Source organism: Pangasianodon hypophthalmus, chromosome 4 (genome assembly GCF_027358585.1).
Source record: "Pangasianodon hypophthalmus isolate fPanHyp1 chromosome 4, fPanHyp1.pri, whole genome shotgun sequence".
NCBI lineage: Eukaryota > Metazoa > Chordata > Actinopteri > Siluriformes > Pangasiidae > Pangasianodon > Pangasianodon hypophthalmus.
The window spans coordinates 20,635,949-20,659,141 of NC_069713.1; the positions used below are offsets into that span (position 1 = coordinate 20,635,949).

The 23,193-nt window shown below is 39.9% G+C and overlaps 3 protein-coding genes across 3 annotated transcripts; 1 reads left to right on the forward strand and 2 right to left on the reverse strand.

Moving 5' to 3' along the window:
* Window positions 1–56: 56 nt before the first annotated feature.
* Window positions 57–9,455, forward strand: si:ch73-71d17.2 (RPA-related protein RADX). Its single transcript, XM_026937193.3, has 15 exons — window positions 57–724; window positions 1,742–1,893; window positions 2,002–2,173; window positions 2,343–2,451; window positions 3,797–3,888; window positions 4,040–4,165; window positions 4,254–4,361; window positions 4,469–4,642; window positions 5,342–5,463; window positions 5,682–5,755; window positions 5,835–5,912; window positions 5,991–6,040; window positions 6,559–6,852; window positions 6,992–7,144; window positions 8,510–9,455. The coding sequence occupies exons 1-15, from the start codon at window positions 118–120 to the stop codon at window positions 8,632–8,634; spliced, it is 2,436 nt and encodes an 811-aa protein (XP_026792994.3). The 5' UTR covers window positions 57–117; the 3' UTR covers window positions 8,635–9,455.
* Window positions 9,456–9,492: 37 nt separating this feature from the next.
* On the reverse strand, window positions 9,493–14,252 carry amdhd1 (amidohydrolase domain containing 1). Its single transcript, XM_026937194.3, has 9 exons — window positions 14,032–14,252; window positions 13,765–13,871; window positions 13,622–13,686; window positions 13,201–13,478; window positions 12,709–12,934; window positions 10,344–10,468; window positions 10,156–10,249; window positions 9,921–10,081; window positions 9,493–9,658 (listed from the first exon to the last, which is right to left on the reverse strand). The coding sequence occupies exons 1-9, from the start codon at window positions 14,223–14,225 to the stop codon at window positions 9,553–9,555; spliced, it is 1,356 nt and encodes a 451-aa protein (XP_026792995.2). The 5' UTR covers window positions 14,226–14,252; the 3' UTR covers window positions 9,493–9,552.
* Window positions 14,253–17,579: 3,327 nt separating this feature from the next.
* Window positions 17,580–20,840, reverse strand: snrpf (small nuclear ribonucleoprotein polypeptide F). Its single transcript, XM_026936930.3, has 4 exons — window positions 20,696–20,840; window positions 19,866–19,991; window positions 18,906–18,970; window positions 17,580–17,812 (listed from the first exon to the last, which is right to left on the reverse strand). The coding sequence occupies exons 1-4, from the start codon at window positions 20,696–20,698 to the stop codon at window positions 17,746–17,748; spliced, it is 261 nt and encodes an 86-aa protein (XP_026792731.1). The 5' UTR covers window positions 20,699–20,840; the 3' UTR covers window positions 17,580–17,745.
* Between the last annotated feature and the right edge of the window lie 2,353 nt (window positions 20,841–23,193).

Below are 23,193 nucleotides of genomic sequence, written 5' to 3' on the forward strand. Positions count from 1 at the left end.
TCTGCATCGCTTCCTTGCTGAGACTGTACTGTCAGGCACCGTGTGTTTTATGAGCGCTTGTAGGCACCTGACTCCATTTCCCATCATGCCCTGCATTATTTTTATCGTGTCAGTAAAATGGCCGCTATGTCAGGCTGCTCTGGAGACTGTGCGCTTCAGAGAAGCTTAAACAAACTCCTGACGGCTCCGTCTGGGTCTCTCAGAGTCAAAACCCAAGCGGAGCCGCTGTATTTTATTTCTCTTGAGCGCTACGGAAGAGACCCGAATTTCGCCGTCCATTTCCCGGACAGCATTTCTATGTCGGACAGTCTGTATGATGCTACTGTTACTGACGGAGACTGCAGAGTGAGAGTGTCTCTAGACCCCAGTCTGAACGCACTGATAGACAGAAATAAACTCCGCTGCGGCAGTGTGCTGAGAAATGTTGTGTTCAGTCATTCGGCTAGTGATGAAGCTGAAGGGGACAGCAGGACTTTTCACATCTGTAGCCTCGAGGTGGACAGTTCAGGCGGGAGCGACGCAGCTCTCCTCTCCCTGTCCTCTGTTCATGTGGACTCACTGCCGTGGGTGATGGCCGAGGAGCCGAGCCTCGTCCCGCTCAGAGCCCGCAGGAGCACTTACCTTCCCCTGTGGAATAACCACGACTTCAGCGGGGAAACATGGCGGCACACGCCTCCCTCTGAGCCTGGCGGAGAGGACTCTGACGAAGAGGATGTGGTGGAAGGTAACTAACCTGTACCGAAACGCCATGTCAGCTTAGAGCTCAAACAACGGTTAACCTCCCACCCCCCCAAAAAACAAAAGACACTCAGTGGCCACTTTATTAGGGACACATAGACACTATTTTGGAGCTACACTTTTATCAGGGATTCCCATGATAATACTGCACTCCTGCACACTTCATCACCCATCCACTACAACAGAGCAGAGCTTCTCAATCATTTTACCCCCTGACACCCCTTTAACTGTTTAATCAATTCCACTGACCCCCACAGTACATATTTATTTCAAGAACCTAATCCATCCATTCGAGTAAAAGTCTCATTATGTAAATGTGTACAACAATATTCTGCCTATGTATTGAGGCCATGGAGCTATCTGTTTCTGAACTGGAAACAGTTTAATGGATGAACACATTAAACACATAAACTGACATTATTTACTGTATAGGGCTACTTGTTTTTGAGTTGAGTTATCCATTCAATAAATATAACCAGTTTTTGAGTTATTGAGTTATCCATTCAATAAATATAACCAGTTAAATAGTCTAATAACTATAAGAACAGACTAATAATTATGATAATAGTATTTTCCATCACTGTCAAAAAAAATAAAGAGAGCGAGAGAGAGAAAACAGACCACATGGCTATTGTACCCTTGTACAGAATACATCAGTGGAAAAAGGGACCACTGCTTGCCAGATAGGGTTTTGGATCATATTCAGCATTAATACTGAATGGCATGGTAGTGTTGCGTTGCAGGATTTTTAGCATTATATTATGGGTATTACAAGGAGCTGAACAGCATATAAGAGTGAATGGGCTTCAATCAGTACTTCAGAAAGAGATTTGGGGTTCAGCCATTGTCAACTGTAAAGGTGTGTTTATCAACTGCAGTGTAATTTTTATTGACAATGATTGAGTTTATTCTTCTTTTTTTCCACATGATGCTACTTGATAATGCTTTGTGTTATTGTGTTGCAATTTGTTAATGTTCAGTGAAATAATTTGGCTTTGAACAGATGTACAGCCGGTAGTGTCTCTAGCAGAGCTCCGTCGGCGCTTCCTGAGTGGCTCACTGCGTCGCAGAGGAGCTCTGTGCGTGCGGATTCTGCACAAATCCAGACTGATGTATTATGGGAAAGCAGAGCAGAGCTGCGAATGCCCATACAAGGTCAGAGGTTATGACTATGAGTTAAGGTGTAACTCGAATGTAGCAAAACATATTGAATTTACTCTTTTCTTCTGCTAACTCGTAGTTTACCTTCTCCGTCTGTGACAGGCCGAGCTACAGGTCGCTGACGGCTCCATGAGTGTGTGTGTGGTGCTGTGGAACAGTGTTTGCGTAGACTGGTACCGTTGCCTGCAGCCTGGTCAGGTTTTAAGACTGAGTCGGTACAGAGTGAAGGACAGCTACAGCAGCCGCAGCGGACAAAATGCAGAACCGAATATTGGTACAGAGAAACATCCCACATAAGCTCTGCTACTGTTTTCATCATTGCACTTCATAGATACAGTTCCATCCTGTAAATCCCATCCTGACACATATGCATTAAATGTTTTGTGATTTTCAGTATTTCTCTAGCATTTTAACCTCTCTGTGTTTCTCTCCTTCTCAATCAGAGATCAGTCTAAACTCCAGAAATCCTACTGCTAAAGTCGCCATCATTCCAAAGCAGCAAGTTTTACCTGAGTGGGGTTTACCAGACCTGGCACATAACTTCCTCAGCGGGTACACTGTTTGTTGGCAAAGACTAATAGTACAGTTTAACTCAAAACACTCTATCATTTTTAAATTCAAATTTCTGTATTTCTGTTACCAGCTCTCTCTGGCCTACTTATCCACGCCCACTCTTCAACCTTTAAATTTCCACCCTTTCACTCTCTAAACTGCAAAAATTATTCAGTCTGAAAGATTTTCAGCATATTTTATAAACAAGGGAGTGTTGTTTCATTAGCATAGACTATCTTTGAAAATTGTCTTTGCTGGTGTTAGCCAGGTACATATGGAATTATTATTATTATTATTATTTTTTAAAGGAAGGGGGTGGGGGAACTGTGGGGTAAGAAGGCCTATGACTGCAGCAATGTGTGTATCACCACCACAAACCTACAGTTAGCTATCACATATTTCTCATAGAGAGCTGCTTATAAAGGAATAATCACCATAAAACAGTTTACAGTTTAAAATTTAAAGCAAGGGCCCAAGGAATTTAGCCACTCCTTGCCAGGTTATGCAATGGTTTGTTTCCAAATGACTGCTTAAAAAAAAAAATCGAGCTTTGTGAAACCCACTGCATACAGTTTTTGTCTAGACTGCGTCACAAGGTTGCTGTTTAGTTTTTAGAAGTAGTAGTATATTTTTGGCAGTTTTGTAGTACTAATGAAATGGTCTGTGTTTGTACTTTACCCTAAATTAAGTAACATAAAAATGTGTAAATTCTGTTTTGAAAATTCTGTGTTTTGACTTGATGACTCCAACAAATTTATAGAAATGGAGCAAGTCACTAAAGATTAATTTAATTACAGAAGTTGAAGTTGTTTTAGTAATATCACTGAAATATCACTTATGTCTGTCTATCTCTGTCATAGAGCTTAGAAGTGCTATCACTGTTCCTCTTTCCTATGCAAATTTAAATATTTTTACAGTGACTGATCCACCCATCTGCAGTTTGTCCACTGAATATTTGATTTTTTTCAGACCTCAGTTATTTGTAGTTTTCTAAGCATGATACACTATTTGGACAAAAGTTTGTGGACACCTGACCATCACACCCATATATGAGCCTTCCCCAAACTGTTGCCACAAAGTTGCAACAGAAGCACACAATTGTCTAAAATGTGACTAATGCTCTTGTGATTGAATGAGCACAAATCTCAACAGCCACCTTCCAAAATCTAGTGGAAAGCCTCCCCAATAGAGTGGAGCTTATTATAATTGCAAAAAGAGGACTAAATCTGGAATGAGATGTTCAACAAGCACATCTGAGTATGATTGGTCAGGTGTCAGGTGTTCACATACCTTTGTTTGTTATTTTGTGCACCTGTATGTTCACTGTGCATCATGTCTTCTGCAGACATGATCTACAGAGTTCTCCTCATGGCACCATCTGTGATGTTATCGGTGTGGTTGTTTTTGCGGGGCGACAAGAACGTATCAGGAGTAAGGGTGAGACAGCACTACACACATATCACTCAACTAACTAAGTAAAATAATCAGGAGTGAGTTTTCTGTTGCAGTTGCAGTAGCACAGCACAGCGTGACTCAAGTAGACAGCCGTTGCTGTATTGTGAAGTCCATTGTTTTGTTTTGTTTTAAGATGGACGGAGGTCAGAATTTGAAGAGTACCGATGGCTCCAGTTGGAAGATGGGACCACAGATCAACGAATCACCATCAAGCTTTTTTCAACATCACAGCCAGACATCCAAAGCCGAATCCAACCGAGTAATCACACATCATCTTTTTGTTACACCTACATGTTTAATATGATGCAGGGCATTATCTTTAAAAACTTTTCTCTTATCATTCTCAGTGGCACTGGTTGTCTGTACTAGGCTCAAGCTGATAAAGAATACAGTTGGCAGTGCTACAGCTTTTGAGTATCTGAGCAACACTTCATTTACCCAGGTGTACTGCACAGGTAGCATTCTCTCTCTCTTTCTCTCTCTTTCGTTCACCCACCTAGCTTTCAAAACATAATGCACATGTTTTTGCTTTTCTGAGGTTTGATTGTCTGATGGCACACAGGCACCGGCTCCCACCCTACGATGCCATACAGAGGGATCCGTCCAGTTCGACAATTCCTGCAGTGGTTGAAACAAGTGGATGAGGCCAACATGCTGGACAGGGCTGTGATAGGAGGATACTTCAGTTATCCTCCCCTGCCTGTTTCTCTACAAAGCTTTGTGGAAAACCGACAAGGTAAAGAAAGAGATTAACTCCAAGGTGGGCTACTTGCTTCACCTTAAATTCATAGCAAAGTGACAGACTAGATTTGTTTAATTTTAGCTACAGTTCCGATACTCACAGTCCAGTCTTTCAGCTAATCAGCCAACCATCAGTAGGGGGGTGACAATTTTGAATTGAGACCAAAATCTCATGGTTATATAGCCTATGCCATTGTCCATGGTGTAAGTGACATGGATTGGATTATGAGCCTATAGACTGCATTATTATGAATATTGCCAGTCTTTAGCATTAGAATATTTATATGAGTGGGCACCTACGACTTTTAATAATAATGAGTCTTTCATTATGCTGTGAATTATTTTTTATCATGTTTTTATCATGTTGCAAGCAGAGCTGCGCTTCCTTACAGAATGTTCAAAAATGTAACCAGTTACAAAAAAGATTTCTTAACAAATCTAGAGAAATTATTGTACTTGTCATGGGAATACAGAAATTAGTACATGGGCAGCACTTTGTTGTCCGTGAAGAACATATGTTTTCATTCATATTGATGATCTGGAGACCTTTGTGTGTGGTGACTGGAATGTATGTGATGAGTGTGTACAGCTTGTTGGGTGAACATACTTAAAAGGTATATGTTTTCCAAGCACTAAGAATATGATATCATAAATATGCACTAAAACATTGAAATTGTGTGTTTGTATTGTTCAGGTGAGGCAGGTCTGATTAGTGGGGGAGAAATGAAGCTCCAGTGTGACAGGCTACATTACAGAGAGAGACAACGCTTTGTTGTTCAGTGCACCATCACTGCAGCCTGCTACCACAGCAGACAGGTATACACACACACACACACACACACACATATATATAATATATATATATATATATATATATATATATATATATATATATATATATATATATATATATATATATAATGTGCGTGTGTGTGTGTGTATATATATATATATATATATTATACATCCCATGGCATCAAGGATATAATCACACATCAGTTTTATGACCAGATCTTTCTGTGTCTCTCTTTCAGGATATGAGGAGGATGCGGAATTCAGACCCACTGACAGCTCAACTTAGTCCTAGAGTGCCAAGACAAAGAGAAGGGTTTGTGTTTGTTTCTTGTGTAGGTGTGTATAATGTGTCTTGTATGAGATTTGTGATTGGGATATTGTTTGTATTGCAGGTCTGCCCCATTTAAAACTCCAACAAAGAGGAAATTGCTCTTTACCACTGGCACTTCCAGCAGCAGCTCCAGGAAGAGGTAATGTGCATGATAGAGAGACAGAGAGAGAGCTCTTGAGTGTTCTGCTTTTTTCAAACAATGTGTCAATGTTGTCAGGTTGGCACCACCTTTTCAACAGACATCAACAGAAGAGGATACAGAGAATGGTGAGCGATCTTTAGACATTAGAAGTCTTACTGTTTTTTTTTTTTAGCAGCATGCCAAATGCCAAGTAAACCTTATATAATGTTTTAAAGAAGCATGTTCTAATTTTAGATCCCTCTGCTGCCCTCATGGTGAACAGCAATTACAATGAAAACATTAACAAGCCTTCTTCTTCCCACCCAACACTGTACCCTCTGTTGAAACTATGTATGCCTCATGAGTTGTTTTTTAAGGAAATGGGGCAGAGCTATTTAGTCTGAGGCAGCCCTGTTTAGTCTGAGGCGGAGTCTAATTTCTGGCTGGAAAAATGTAAACAGAATTCTGAAATCTGCTGAAGCACAGTTGTCTTTGATCATTAAAAGTCTAGTAGCATATGGTCTTTAAAAATTAATTGATCTGTAAATGATTTAATGTAAATGATTACTGGCTTTCAAAACATGAAATTATTTGTTTATAAGAAAGTGTAATTCTGTTTGTTTTGGGGCAGCTAATGTTTTGGTATGTCTCATTCCTTCTGCAGAGTTCTCTCTGTTTGAAGGCGCTATGGAATTTCTAGTTGGAGACGATGATGATGAAGAAGATGATGATGAAGAATTCTCCACGCCACCCAGTAGCCCTATGCTGTCCCACCTTGGTATGCCTCATGTTGCCCTTGAGACATTACCGTGGCGCTTCTGTTATGAGCGACGACATGTCCAAGCAGCAGCTGTGGGAATGCAGACCAACAATTTCCACAAACTCCTCCCACAAAGAGAGCTGGAATCCTTTAGCCCTGCCAGTTGTTACACTGGTTACTTCACCTTAACAATGAGAGGTTGGAATGAAAGAAGTAAACAAACGTGTTTGCGCAGATGCGCGCACACACACACACACATACACCATAGTGACCATTGTCAGAGGCCAACACATTCAAATCAACATATATATATATATATATTTGTGTTTGTATGCAGTTCTATCAGATGGAGTGACGCTGGATGTCATCTTCTTCCCTGCCACTCCTGGGAACTTGCATTGGAAGCCCCTCCCCCTGACACATGACAACACATGGGAGTCTGTCCTTTCACATGGTGGCTTCTCTTCACATGCTCCACCCCCAAGCCCAGGTAAAAATAACCCCCATATCCAGAGCAATGTATAGAACTACTATATATTCTCCATCAAAAACATACACCAATCAGCCATAACATTAAAACCACTGACAGGTGAAGTGACTGACATTGTTTATCTCGTTACAATGGCGCCTGTCAAGGGGTGGGAAATTTTAGGCAGCAAGTGAACAGTCAGTTCTTGACGTTGATGTGTTAGAAGCAGGAAAAATGGGCAAGCGTAAGGATCTGAGCGACTTGGACAAGGGCCAATTGTGATGGCTAGACGACTGGGTCAGAGCGTCTCCAAAACAGCAGGTCTTGTGCAGTGTTCCCAGGATGCAGTGGTTAGTATCTACCAAAAGTGGTTCAAGGAAGGACAGCCAGAGAACTGGTGACAGGGTCATGGGCACCTAAGGCTCATTGATGCGCGTGGGGAGTGAAGCCTAGCCCATCTGGTCCGATCCCACAGAAGAGCTACTGTAGCACAAATTGCTGAAAAGGTTAATGCTGGCTATGATAGAAAGGTGTCAGAACACACAGTGCATCACAGCTTTCTGTGTATGGGGCTGTATAGCTGCAGACCAGTCAAAGAGTGTCCATGCTGACCTCTGTCCACCGCCAAAAGCGCCTACAATGAGCAAATGAGCATCAGAACTGGACCATGGAGCAATGGAAGAAGGTGGCCTGGTCTGATAAATCACATTTTCTTTTACATCATGTAGATGGCTGGGTGCGTGTGTGTCGCTTACCTGGGGAAGAAATGGCACCAGGAGGCACTATGGGAAGAAGGCAAGCCGGTTGAGGCAGTGTGATGCTCTGGGCCATGTTCTGCTGGGAAACCTTGGGTTCTGGTATTCATGTGGATGTTACTTTGACCCGTACCACCTACCTAAACATTGTTGCAGACCAGGTACACCCCTTCATGGCAACGGTATTCCCTAATGGCAGTGGCCTCTTTCAGCAGGATAATGCGCCCTGCCATACTGCAAAAATTGTTTGAGGAACATGACAAAGAGTTCAATGTGTTGACTTGGCCTCCATATTACCACATCTCAATTCAATCAAGCATCTGTGGGATGTGCTAGACAAACAAGTCTGATCCACGGAGGCCCCACTTCTCAACTTACAGGACTTAAAAGATCTGCTGCTAACATGTTGGTGCCAGATACCACAGCACACCTTCAGAGGTCTTGTGGAGTCCATGCCTTGACGGGACAGAGCTGTTTTGGAGGCACAGGTGGTTTTAACGTTATGGCTGACCGTGTATATAAATGGCCATCAAAATTAATTCATTTAGATTGACAGGTATCTTTGAAAATAAACATGAATTACAATCACAACAGTACTTTAATGACAGCCTATGTGTTTCTCCACCCACAGCTGATTTGATTGCCACTGCAGCACAGCTGACGAATCGGAGGCTGGTGTGTGTGCTGGAGGCATGTGCGCTAGGTGGAGACAAAGTAGAGCTCATCCTAAACCGTGCTTTTCCTCTAAGGAGCTGAGTGTACACGACTACAAAGCTGAGATCTCTTTTTTCAAGCAAACGGAAGGTCAGCTGAAGACTCACAAGACTCACAAGACACACTCACATTTCTTCTTTTTGTGTATTGGACATTCTTGGTTTTGTACCTGAATATAAATATGGTTACATTTTATTCTTGGACGATAACAATTTCATATATGGGTGTATAGTATTCTCAAATCCACCAGTTTCATTAAAGTATTTATATATAAATGTATATAAAATAAATGTGATTTATTTTTCTTAATAAATTCTAAGTATTGATTCTCTTTTCTGTTTTGGGATAATTGTTGAATAATCTGCTATATTTTGACACAGCTTGCTGTGTACTCACTAATGGTAATACTGCTAATGTCTGTAGAGTACAGACTAATGTCAGAAATGACATGAGGTGTTTTTGGGCTATTTCTAAGATATTTTTTAAAGCTACTTTTATTTCAGACAAACTCAGATGCCTTTATATACTACATACTGTATATTTTACAGTTGTTTCATAACTTTATTTAAATTATTTATACTGTACCTTCAATAAAAGATGTGTATTAAGCCCCCTGGACAAAAAAATAGTCATATGTGTATGTGTAGTCATATAATTCTTTCCTAATACCAGGCCAGTCAGTCTGTTCTAGTGTTTCATCCGGGACATTGGAGCAGCTGGTATTGTGTTTTGCTTGGACATGAAGCACAAAAGGCAACCTCAGAGTCTGGCCAACAATTAATAATGTGCAGCTTATTGACACTGTAGTATAAGGTGCTGATATTGGTGGATGTGACTTTTTTGTTCAGGGAATTTATATTGTAACGTTTGACTTTATAGCACCTTAATAACAGCAGTCAATTTATTCACACAGACTGTTTATTATCAGCAGCTTTTTGAAATAAATCGATGTTTATACATTCAGAGGTCCAAGACCTTGTCATTTTCATAAACAATGTTGCCTTTGATGATGACAAATCTCACCAGCTCCTGATGGCTTCCAAACTGGTAGATAAGATGCTCCCATCTGCACAAAGTAAGAAGAAATGGTGAGACAGTATGGACTATTCATCCCATGAGACAGAATTTTGCTATCTTGTCTATCATGAAACAAACTACTGGTGAGTCAAATTTTGCTTCTCTGAGGTGTTCTGTTTAATACTCATTATAAGCTCTACTTCTTCTTATACACTAGGCAGCAGCACCGGAGGTAGTAGCATACAGAGCACAAAGTTTGGTAAACTTTTCCATTTATAAAAGCATGTATTTTGTAGACTATTTGTGTGTACCGTGGAGCATTAATGATGAGAAGGTCCCCTTGTTTCCCAGGCTCCAGAGATCCATGTGACTGCGAATGATTTAAAGCGTAGGCTGCGTTTATTGTGGCAGCAGCCAGAGCTTCAGGCATAGACATTTTCAACGTCACGCAGGCCAAGTGCATCACCATAGGCTACCAAAAAGTAGAGTGTTACACACATACAGCTAATACACTGTATTTTAACTACATATGTGTATGTTAGTTACCATCGAGCAGCAGTAAGCATTGGGATTAAAGTCACTCCCAAGTGATACAATAACTCCAGCATCAAGCATATCTCTGGCCCGAGGACATGGAAGCCTGTTTTTGATGATATAAATATGTCTGCTTATACATGGTTTGCAGTTTAGAGCTTTGTTAGTAAGGTTCTACTGTTTTTACTCTAAACATCTACCTGAGAATGTAGGCAGTGGTAGGCAGCAGGACAGCACATGTCTTTGCCCTTGCCATAGCAGCAATGCCCTCATCAGTAACTTCCTCCAGATGACTTATGGCTAAAGCACCAAGCTCCGCTCCAAGCTAATATCAGGACAAAAAGGCAAACACAGGTAATGTGTTATATAGGTGTTGCATGTTCTCTCTATATGTGTCTTATTTGCCTTTTAACAATAGTGCTTTACTACAGGACAGTGCAAGACAGCACTATATGGTTACTAAGCTCAGTCCAGAACTATTCCTACCCTTTCTCAGTTTCCCTTTGCATAATGATACATAGTATTAGTAGTTCTCTGGAACTGATTAAACTAATCTTTTGAAAACTAAAACAATAGATAATTTTCCAATGTCCAGAATGTTATCAGAAACTACATCAGAAACCCCCTCCAGGAGGTCTGCACTGCAGCTACCTGGGCATTGCCATATACCTTAGGGGGCAGTTGTGGCCTAATGGATAGAGAGTCGGACTTGCAACCCGAAGGTGAACCTGAAGGTCGTGGGTTTGATTCTCAGGTCCCGCAGGGAGGGGAGGGGAAATGACTAGTGCTCTCAATACCACGACTGAGGTGAGACCCTTGAGCAAGGCACCAAGCCCCCAGCTGCTCCCCAGGTGCCGCAGCCGCGCTGCCCACTGCTCCGGGTAGATAACACAGTGTGTGTGTGTTCACGGTGTGTGTGTGTCACTTGGATGGGTTAAATGCAGAGCACAAATTTCAAGTATGGGTCACCATACTTGGCCACAGGTCACTTCACTTCATAAGATTCCTGTAAGAAAATGATTCTAGTGACCGGTATCAATACTGTGTTTAAACTGCCCATGTCAGCTTCCCCTCATAATCTGGAAATGCGTAACACCTACTTCACCCACAAATAAGGGCATCAATAAGCAATTTCCTTATTGATTTACACACTAGTTTGCTACATGAAGACCCGTTTGAAGATATGAAAAAACTTTGACTGGTATGGAATCACAAAGATTTCTGGGGAAATGTTACTCCTTAAAAATCTACCCTCACCATCCACTTTATTAGAAACACCTGTACACCCTCACATTTAGTTATCTAATCAGCCAATCATGTGGCAGCAGCACAATGCATAAAATCATGCAGGTACAAGTCAAGAGCTTCAGTTTATGTTCACTTCAAACATCTTAATGAAGAAAAAATGTGATGTCTGTGACTTTAACCATGGCATGGTTTCTGGTGCCAGATGGGCTGGTTTGAGTACACTATATGGTCAACTATATGGACACCTGACCATCACACCTATATATGCTTTTTGAACATCTCATTTCAGATTTAGTCCACCTTTGCTGTTATATTAACCTCCACTCTTCTGGGAAGGCTTTTCACTAGATTCTGGAGTGTGGCTGTGGCAATTTGTGTCCATTCAGTCACAAGAGCATTAGTGAGGTTAGGCACTAATGTCTGATGTCTGGTAAGGAGGCCTGGTATGCATTTGCCATTCCACTTCATCCCAAAGGTGTTCAGTGGGGTTGAGATCAGGGTCTGTGCAGTCCACTTCCACTCCAAGCTTGGCTAACCATATCTTCATAGACCTCAGCTGCGTAGGGTCACTGTCATGCTGGAACAGGTTTGGGGCCTTAGTTTCAATGAAGGAAAATTGTAATGCTACAGCATAAGCATACAAAGACATTTTATACAATTATGTGCCTCCAACATTGTGGCAACAGTTTGGGGAAGAACCACATATGGGTGTGATGGTCAGGTGTCCACAAACCGTTGGCCATATTGTGTATTTCAGAAACTGTTGATCTCCTGGGATTTTCATACACAACAGTCTCTAGTGTTTACACAGAATGGTGCGAGAAACAAAAAAACATCCTGTGAGAGGAGGGTCTGCAGGTTTGAGCTGACAGGAAGTCTATAGTAACTCAAATAAGCGCTCTTTACAACGGTGGTGAGCAGAAAAGCATCTCAGAATGCACAACACATCAAACCTTGAGGTTGATGGGCAGTAACACAAGACGCCAACATCAGGTTCCACTCCTGTCAGCCAAGAACAGGAATCTGAGGCTATCATGGGCACAGACTCACCTAAACTGGACCGGGTGATTTTTTTTTTCTAATCTTCAACTGTCGAGTTGAAATCTGATAATGGCAATGGCAGGATATGGGATAACAGAGCAGACATTGTCACACTTTGTTCCTAACTTCTGTATTAAAATGTCTAATGAAAAAGTGCTTATATGACCTTCAATCCTTTTAATTAAGCATAGACTTGAGCCACATGAAGTCTGTTTGTTGAATCTCTTTAAGACCTATGAACACTATATATATATATATGTATGTATGTATACACACCTGTGCAGAGTTCATAGGATGCAGTTCATCTCCATGAAAGTTTATGTTGAGGCCGATGTCTTTCCCAGCCTGGAGAATTCGGCGTGTGGAATTCAGATCAAAAACTCCTTTCTCACAGAACACGTCAATGTTGTCCACTTGCAGGTTGCCTGCGGAAATCTGCTTTTGTATAGCAGGCAGCTGCACTGAGAGAATGTCCTCAGTCGCCTCCTCCATAGTCTTACCTCTGAACATTAGCAGAAGTCAAGAGACTGTGTGTGATTATGAAAGTGAAAGAAATTATTATGTATTGGATTAGCAGTTCTTAATCCAGTTCTAGCTGCCAACACATGAACCACAGTTCAGAATGATGATTAAAAACTTGAACAGGATGAAAAGGTAGGTACCTCTGTGTTACTGTATTCCAACACTTATACATTGACCTGCTTTTTATTTAACAAGAGACAGTATATAAACAATAATGAGAAAGGGCTAGTATTAAATGTGCTTCACCTGGCCACTGCGTGTGCACCGCAGTATGTTGAAGATATTCCAATAGGCATGCTCTTCCTGGCTGCATCTATAACTTTCAACATTTTGAGCTCAGTATTGAGCTCCAGTCCATAACCACTCTTACACTCCACCAGTGTAGTTCCAGCTCTCAGCATGCGCTCCAGACGGCCCTTCAGGCCCTGCAGCAGAGTTTCTGGATCCGTTGCACGTGTGTGTGTCACCGTATAGTGAATGCCCCCACCGGCCTCATGCACCTGCATGTATGTGGCTCCAGCTAACTACACACACACACACACACACACACACAAAATGTCTTAGTATGCATGCCATGACCCACATGTCAAAGTTTCAATGAATCTCATTTTTACTGCCCTTAAATAAAGAAAAGGGAAACTTGGTGATTAAAGGTTTTTTAGTCTACCTTCATTGCAAACTCATGTACTCTGTCCCCAGCCCAAACTGGATGAGTGTGTGCATCAACCAAACCTGAAAAAAACATTAGGTGACTTAATATTATGATCATTTGAATTACACAAAGTAGGTAGCTGCAGAATGAATACTTGCCAGGGAGAACACACATGCCAGTAGCATCCAATACTTTATCAAACACAGCTTCTCTGAAGTGGGACTCAATGGAGTCTGCTGGTCCCACAGCTTCAATAAGACCATTACTAGAATAGACAGACATATAGACAAATAGACATATAGACATAGACACAGGCAATGCATGTGCACAAACATAATACAGCATAATTTCTGTTTCATTCCAGTCAAATGTACACATTCTCATATAAATATGCCACTCATAACATGCTTTCAGAAATGACTTACTGTCCAATTACCACACTTGCATTCTCAAGAACTGCCAAATTCTGCATCCCATCTTTGGTCAGAAACTTCTCACCATTTTTACACACCATAACCACCTGTTTGGCATTTTTCACTAAAAGCCGGAGACTGTCAGACATTTTGTTGCAGTTTATCCTGTTGAGCACAAGCACTGTAGTGGAGCTGAGTTCACACATACATCAGACACATGAAAAGGCAGGTAAATATTTAGCAAAGCTCAAAATGAGGCAAGCTCCAGGGCAAAGGTCTGCTATGGGGAGGAGCACAGAGATGAAAAGTAAATGGTTTGTGCTGTGGGGTGGGGGCTGGCTCCTACTGGAAAAAAAAGGTAAAAGTGGACATTTTCACATATTTTACACACACTCGATCTGTGAAACACTCGATCTCTCAAGTCCACAACCCACATGTTCAGTACATGAGAGGGCACAAATGGTCTGCCTCTTTGTAAAATCATTTGAACAGGCATCCAAAATCTCGCTCTTTATTGTTTTAAACATACAGCGGATTTATGAGCAGGGTTGCCAGGTCTGCGTGAATAAAAATGCACAAGGTCCGCTTCCCATTTACACCTATTTCTACCTACAGTTATAGCTTAAAACCATCTTACCTGGGAGGTTTGACTTATTAAAATAAAAAAAAGTGGCACCAGTTCTCAATTATGTTAGGCAATATAATATAATAGTGATGTTATGATCAATTTTATAACACTATTTTTACTCACAGAAATGTGGCTGACTGAGTGGTAAAGCCTATTACATATTTTTTCTCTCAGATGACATAATGATTTGTTTTTGTAGACATTAAATCAAAGCATCATTGAACTTGTAGTTTATAACTTGTAATAATAATAATAATAATAATAATAATAATAATAATAGCCCTCGCTGCAGAACCAACATTCCAGGGGGTGGAGTCAGACCTGATCCAGACCCTCCTACCAGGGCAGAGAGCCTGTGTGTTTCAGGCTGGATAAATGTGGATGGTGTTCAGTGTTGTACAGCATGTAGTAGTTAGGCTAAGGCTTAAAGGAGTTGGATAGAGTCCATCTCCAAAATGTTCCACTGTCAGCAATTTTGGTGGACAAAACAACAGAAATCCATACCAATATATTAGCAATAACCTGATAACTCCATCATCCAGCCCAGCCTTAATCTTTTCTGGAACGTTGTCATAGAAATTACGAATGTTATTTACATTCCCAATATTTACTGAGACTGGGTCATAGAGGTACTTGATCAATTATGTGGTTATTTCTGTCACTATACTCTTGGGACATTTAGTTACTATCTGGCAAAGCGGTGGTCACCAACCCTGCTCCTACCTTCCTGCAGAATTCAGTACCAGCCCAAACCTAATAGACAACCTTATATGTAAGTTAAATAAGTGTACTGATAACCTGGATAAGGTGTGTTCAAATAAACTCTTTAGGAAGGTAGATCTCCAGGACTAGGGTCAGTGACTACTGGTATAAAGTGAAATAAATCTGCCCCTATCAGTAAGCTTCAAGTTTTGACCACTGTTCCTTTTTGCTAATGTGGTTTGTCCATGTTTGACTTACACTGCTGTGACCTTTGTTGTTTGAAATCTCAAAGTGCTAAATGTTAGACCTCTTAGGCTAGAATCTAACCTGATTAAACTAATCAGCTGGTTAACAGCCCTTCCTGAGTTGAAGTGAGTGTGTTATAGAAGGAAAAACTCCAAATTGTGCAGGGGGGACCAGGACCATGGTTAGGAAGCTGTGGACTAGCTGATACTGATTCTCAAACTAATATATCTCACCTGTGCAGCTGAATAATTGTGACTTTTTCACTAGAAAATTAAGTTTATCTTGTCCACCACCTGTATATTTTGTGTTCTGAAAATGCTGTTACATATCAATATATATATTGATTTTGCCTTTATACACCACAACAATGGATTTGAAATAAAACAATCAAGATGTGATCGAAGTGTAGACTTTCAGCTTTATTTTAAGAGGTTCCACAAAAATATGGCATTTACCATTTAAGAATTACAGCCATTTTCAACAAAGTACCTCCATTTTCAGGGGCTCAAAGGTATTTGGACAAAGTGACATCATTGTAAATATAACCATAATTTTAATTTTACTCTCTGCTTGCATTCAGCCAAATGCTACAAAACTGATTCTTTAATGGCCAAGTCAATTGCCTGATTTCAACCCAATAGAGCATGCTTTTCACTTACTGAAGACAAGACTGAAGGCAGAAAGACCCACAAACAAGCAGCAACTGAAGGTGGCTGCAGTGAAGGCCTGGCAAAGTATCTCCAGGGAGGAAACTCAGAATTTGAGTTTTGAGAACATGGGCTTCAGACTTCAGGCAGTCATTAAATGCAAAGGATTTTCATCCAAGTATTAAAATTATGGTTATATTTACATTTATGTCACTTTGTCCAAATATTTTTGAGCCCCTGAAAATGGAGGTACTTTGCTGAAAATGGCTGTAATTCCTAAATGGTAAATGCCATATTTTTGTGGAACCTCTTAAAATAAAGCTGAAAGTCTACACTTCAATCACATCTTGATTGTTTTATTTCAAATCCATTTCCATTGTGGTGGTGTATAAAGGCAACATCACAAAAACTCTGTCATTGTCCAGATACTTCCGGGCCTGACTGTATATACATTATATATATATATATATATATATATATATATATATATATATATATATTTTTTTTTTTTTACAAGACACCCCACCTCAACTACAAAAAGCAGTTCAGTGCCGCAAGAAATTCCCACACCTGGCAACAATGAGATAACAAGCATTGAGAACTTCACCAGCAGCGAATCAAGTTGAACATGTTGTACCCATAGGCCTAATATGGTTTCACCTTTATCATGCAAAGGCAGGTTGCTACTTGCTATCTGTCTATGTATGCCATAAATTCACAAAATATAGATAGACACCATTAATGTCTGGGTCTGTGCATCTTATATGTCACAAGAATATACAAAGTACAAAATTCTAGAGCCAGAAAAAGAGTATTTACACAGTCAATGTTCCTGTGAGTCAAAAGTCAATACTGAATGTTAGATATGACAAGCTAATACATCCACTTTACATTTCTTATCTAGCTTAAGTTTACTGCTCTTGTAAAGAATATCTATGCCTGTGACAGGTTCATGTGCATGTCCCATACAAGACACGGCTCACAACATAGGACATTAACGCCAGAATCAATGTAATGTCTTCTAGAAGACACGACACCCTTCAATAGTCAAATTGGCTGTGTTAGTACAAGCAATACCATGGAAATTAAAATTTCATCTAGACTTTTTGAAATTCTACTTTATATGAAATATTCCCAAAGATTGCTTTGTGATGCGTCTCACAATCCACTAACCTGTCTGGCATACTTTAAATGCGATTGCATGTGTTTGCACAAGTCCTCTTATAGTGAACCATCAGAGTGAACTCTTTCAGAAAATGGAAGTATGTATTTTATAAAATGACTTGAGATCATTAAGATCATTAATTCTCTCAATGCATTCAAGAAAACAAGCAAAATACAAAATGCATAATTTTATTTGCACCATTGTGCAGCCAGGAATTATGCTTTTATAGTGTAAAAAACCAACACATGAATTCACAAAAAAAGAAAAGAAACAAAACTAAACATACAGCTAAGACAAACTAAACCATACATTTTCAACCCCAAATCCATAACCCCGCATTATTCTCGCATCTCTCCATCCTCTTCCTCTTCTTCTACTCCTCGTATATACAAAACATTGTTACACCTAGGAGACAGATGAGATGGATTAGGTGAGCTTTTGGAAGAATCAAATTTGTTGTGTAATTGTAGAACACACAAACATATGACATCGAAATGAAAGATTTGTGTAATCAACTTTGTTATAAATAATTACAATGAAATAAAAATAAAAGTGATAAACAGTACATGGGATTAAATAGTGCTTTGAATTCTTTTTTTTTTTTTTTTTTAAAGAATTGCACAGGACTTAAGTATACAGAAGTAAGTGTATCTTCACTTTTCATGACATGTATCATTCAATTCATGACAAGCTCTCACTGAGGAGCTTCTGGGACAGGTTTTTTTTTTTTTTTTTTTTTTTTAAACTAATGCTACCACATTGGCTAATGAAAAACTTTCCATTACTCCAATTACAGTTGACTGTAGAAGAGTGATTTTCATTTGTGAAATTATGATAAATAGATAAAACTCAGCTATAGCCCAAATAAAGAGGACATTTTATTTGTTTTAAGCAACAGTACACAGAATCAATATGAACAGAAATAATACCAACAGAATTAATGTGACATTCAAAGATTTATGCTTTGATGAAACAAACAACTTTCAGTTTAAACATCAGGTCTAGTTTCACCTGGGTTAGCAGTTTGCAACATTACCCACAATGCCATTCAACTACCTGCTGATAGTAGTGTAGGTGGTGGTGCTACATTGCTACCTAAAGACACCAGTGCAGCAGCGCTTTAGTCCTTTAGTCTGTCAGCTGTCTCACTTGTTCTTCTGTATCCTCTGCCTCAAATAGATAAAGTTCCAAACCTTCAGCTTTCACGCTAATACTGCTGTCAAAGCCATCGTGCTCGTCATCTCGTAGATCACTAACTACCCGAGCCAGCTGGTTACTGACCACTCCCCCTAACTCAGTGCAACACACTCATGCATATACGTGGCATTGTGGAACGTGGAATGCTTAAAAGAAAATTCTCCCTTTAAACAGTAGTTTCCCTGTGATGTCAGAGCGGCACACAGCCGCTATCTTCTCACAGGAATAACAAACCGAAATCCTGTGCACTACTTAACAATGTGAATGCAATATGTGGAAAGTGTTTTAAATATGCTGTTACCTGATTAACACCTCCCCGAGGTGACCCGACAAAGCTCCATCCACATACTCCTCTGTGTTAGCCAGCTGAACATTAAACAAGGGAGAAGGAAACAGTCATTATAACTATAGTGTATAGTTGGATATCTGTAAAGCTGCTTTGTAAAACTGTTAAAAGCACTGTTTAAATAAAATTGACTTTAATACCAACGTATAATATGACTACTAATATGACTAGAAGCCCATCTATTTTTTTTTTATTTTTTTTTTAAACAGAGCAAAGAGATTACACCACCACCTTTTTGTACACAAGACTGAGGTTTGTGAAACCACAGGTCAAACCTTGATCACCTTGAAGTGAAGTGGAAGTAACGGCTAACGAAAGTAGCTTTCACATCACACATCCTTTTCCCATATGTGAACCGCCTTTTGCACCAAGAGATTTTTGTGTTTGTTCTGACCTCCACTTAAAAAAAATCTTACTTGCTTGAAAAATTAGTTTTCAGGTGCCTACTGTATTACTGTAGCAAAGAGTAAAGATCTGTAAATTCTTCAACTAAATTATAGATGTTGGCATCTCTGATTCTGTTATTTCATAAGTATGATAAAATGTTGTAGTGTCACCAGTGTGTAGCAAATATAGCGAATACAGTTTCAGACATACAGGGTGTTTTCCTTTATCTAACACACCACATTCAAAGGGTAAAGCTCTTGATAATCAGCCGATAGTCAATCGTGTGTAAACTAATGCAGAATTATCAAATCCGCAGTGATGCAAACTGTCAGAACTTCAGGTTTCACACGTGTTTTAAAATATATAGAGCTCCTCCTGGAGTCATGGCACACAAATAAATACATTTAGCACTTAGGACCTGTATTAGATTTTCTGTTTTACACAGTGAGGACTGATAGAGTTTTTTCTTTCATGTCAGGTGCTACATGTGCATGTGGAATTAAGTTGTATTGTACATGAATACAGTACCTGCATGTTCATGTATCCGTCCACAGAGACCAAGTAACCCTTGTACTCCATCCCCCATTTCAGCTTCACCATCACTGGTTTCCCTGTCAGACCGTTCAGGAAGGGCTTCGGATTCAGCGGCAAACTCTGAAAATGGAGGAAAAAAGAAAAAAATTACACACACACATACACTATATATATATATATATATAAAATGTGTGTGTACACTGTAGACCAATCAGCATGCAGAACTCAATAGTGGAGAATCTAGTCTTGCTTTTTATATATATATATATATATATATATATATATATATATATATATATATATATATATATATATATACACACACATATGATGAGTGGCTGAACCATCTTAAAAATAGTTGGTAATAAAGCGGGACTAGATTGTTCACTCTCATACTGTGAGTTCTGCACGCTGATTGGTCAACAGTTCACATGAACACGGTTCAATAGGCGAGCTGCGAGTTATTAGCCAATCCTAACGCAGGAGGCGGGATTTGCCGAAATACGGGTGGGAAAATAACGACCGTGCTAGGAACTAAAGTCTTTCTCTCTACCTACTAATGCTAGAAATAACACATCATACGAACTTCTACATTAACAGACCTTTAAAGTGCCAAGTACACCGGTATCTGTGTAGTTAGCACTAAGACAGTTAGATGATAAATACAGCTGGATGATAGAAACGAAAAGCTTACGTTGTGAGCCGAAGACCTAGCCGGCTAGTTTGCTAATCAAATCTCGAACCTGGCAATGAATAAAAACCTCTCCACATTGACATGAAGAATGAAGCTGTACGCAATACGAAAAAGAACTGGCATGACTTACCATGTTTAGAAAGGTAAATCAGGTTTCAATACCAAAAAAATAATTCTTCATTCAAAAAGCATCTGTTTCAGAAGCGCACTCGCATGCCTTGCCGCCAGGAAAGGGAAGGACAACGAGTGACCTTTGAACCGGAAGCGTAGAGAAAGTGAACTACAGCGACCTCTCGTGTCCTGGAGTGCCCACTGACCAGATCCTCTGTCTTGTAGTAGAGATTTTTATTATAAATATCCTGTTTTGTTATATTTTGTTATATGTTTTTACTTTATGATGTACATATATCTTTCGATATATAGTTACACATACTACATTTGAAGTGTAAAATTGGTTACGAAAAAAAAAAAGAAGGTTTCCTCCGCCGAGGTTTTTTCATTTTGTGACCAAGAGAGGGCGTCTGATTACTAGAAAGCCTGACCAACATTATATGACCAAAAGTGTGTAGATACCTGACTCATATGTGGGCTTTCTCCAAACTGTTGCCACAAAGTTGGAAGCACATATATATTTACTCCTCTATATTTTACACTTTAACACTTACTTAAGGGTATTCTTCATAAGGTACCTGCATAAGTTACACTATATGGCCAAATGTTTGTGGACACCTGACCATCACACCCATATGTGGTTCTTCATCAAACTGTTGCCACAAAGTTGGAAGTACACAATTGTACAGGATGTCTTTGTATGCTGTAACATTAAGATTTCCCTTCACGGGAACTAAGAGGCCCAAACATGCTCCAGCATGACGATGCTCCTGTGCACAATCTGAGGTCCATAAAGACATGGTTTACCAAGTTTACTGTGGAAGAACTTGAGTGACCTGCACAGAGCCCTGACCTCAACCCCACTGAACACCTTTGTGATGAACTCGAACGCTTATTGCGACTAAATGCTAACTCCTCCCCCCCAACATCACTGCCTGACCTCACTAATGCTCTTGTGGCTGAATGGGAAATTCCCACAGCCACACTCGAAAATCTAGTGAATAGCCTTCCAAGAAGAGCGGAGGTTATTATAGCAGCAAAGGGGGAATACATCTGGAATGGGATGTTCAGCATACACGTAAGTGTGATGGTTAGGTGTCCACAAACTTTTGGCTGTATGTCATCTGTGTCTGAAACTTGACATAGTAAGTTAAAATTAACAATAGTGATATCACTGATTTGCTCTTCTATCCAATACCAAGACTATAGCTGATAACGATACTTTGAAAAGTCTTCTTGTGTATGAAACTTTCTACAGTGAATTATACGTGACAAATTATTTGAGACTGTTCGAATTCATGTGTAGCCATATCACTTACTGTTAAGATTGCCAACTTATTCTGACCAAATTCCCAGAGAATTTTTTTAATGCTTTGTTACAATATTTAATATTAAACAGGCTTTTACAATGCATTCAGCAATGATATTGATGCTGGAATGTAAAAGCATACAGTGTACAGGATATTTGAGTTTTGGTTTTGGGCTGGTTTTACAGCTAATTTTATTGACCTGGCTGCTTTTGGCAGGTAGAGTTGCAGCCTCACAGCTCCAGGGTCCGCGGTTTGATCCTGAGCTCGGGTTAATGTCTGTGTGGAGTTTTGCCTTTCTCTCCATGTCCATGTGGGTTTTCTCAGGGTTCTTCAGCTTCCTTCCACCTCTCAAAAACATGCCAGTAGGTGGATTGGCTTTGATAAATTGCCCCAAGGGTTTATTTCCACCTCGGGCCCAATGTTCCCAGGGTTGGCTCCGGATCCACCGCAAGCCTGACCAGGATAAAGTAGTTACTGAAAAGATGAATGAATGAATGAGCTGTTTTTCACGCTGACAGCTCTGGACACTGGAGTGGCCAACTTTGTATAGAAATGCAAGCAAAAATACTTTATTTAATATTGTGTATTTAATACTACAACATTTTCATGGGAGTGATTTCAGACAGGGATTTAGTGTTCCCCTGATGCACACACACAGAACTCAACCATAGAAGTGTCTCATATCCCTTAAATAAACTCACTTGTTCCTACTTTTACATTTATTTCATTTATCATTTCAACTTGGCAATAATATCCTGAAGTTAATTTTTTCAGTGCAGGAGACTATGGGTAATTTTACCAGAGTTACACCAGAGGTGTGTGCTTGCCTGATGCTGTGTGTGTGTGTGTGTGTGTGTATATGCAGAGTTTCTGAACCTTTGGGAGCACTAAGTGATACTTGCCCACTCAATCATACCTCTCAAGTTGCAGACCATAAGCCTAGTCTTACCATTCCTTATGGTAATAATAATAAGATATTTTATATATAACAATATACACTCACTGGCCACTTTATTAGAAACACCATACTAATACTGGGTAGGATCCCCCGCAATTCTTTGTGGCATGGATTCCATAAGGTGTTTGAAACATTCCTTTGAGATTGTGGTCTATGTTGACATGATTACATAACTGCTACAATTATTGTCAGTGGTACATTCATGCTGAGAATCTTCCATTCTACCACAACCTAAAGATGCTCCGTTGG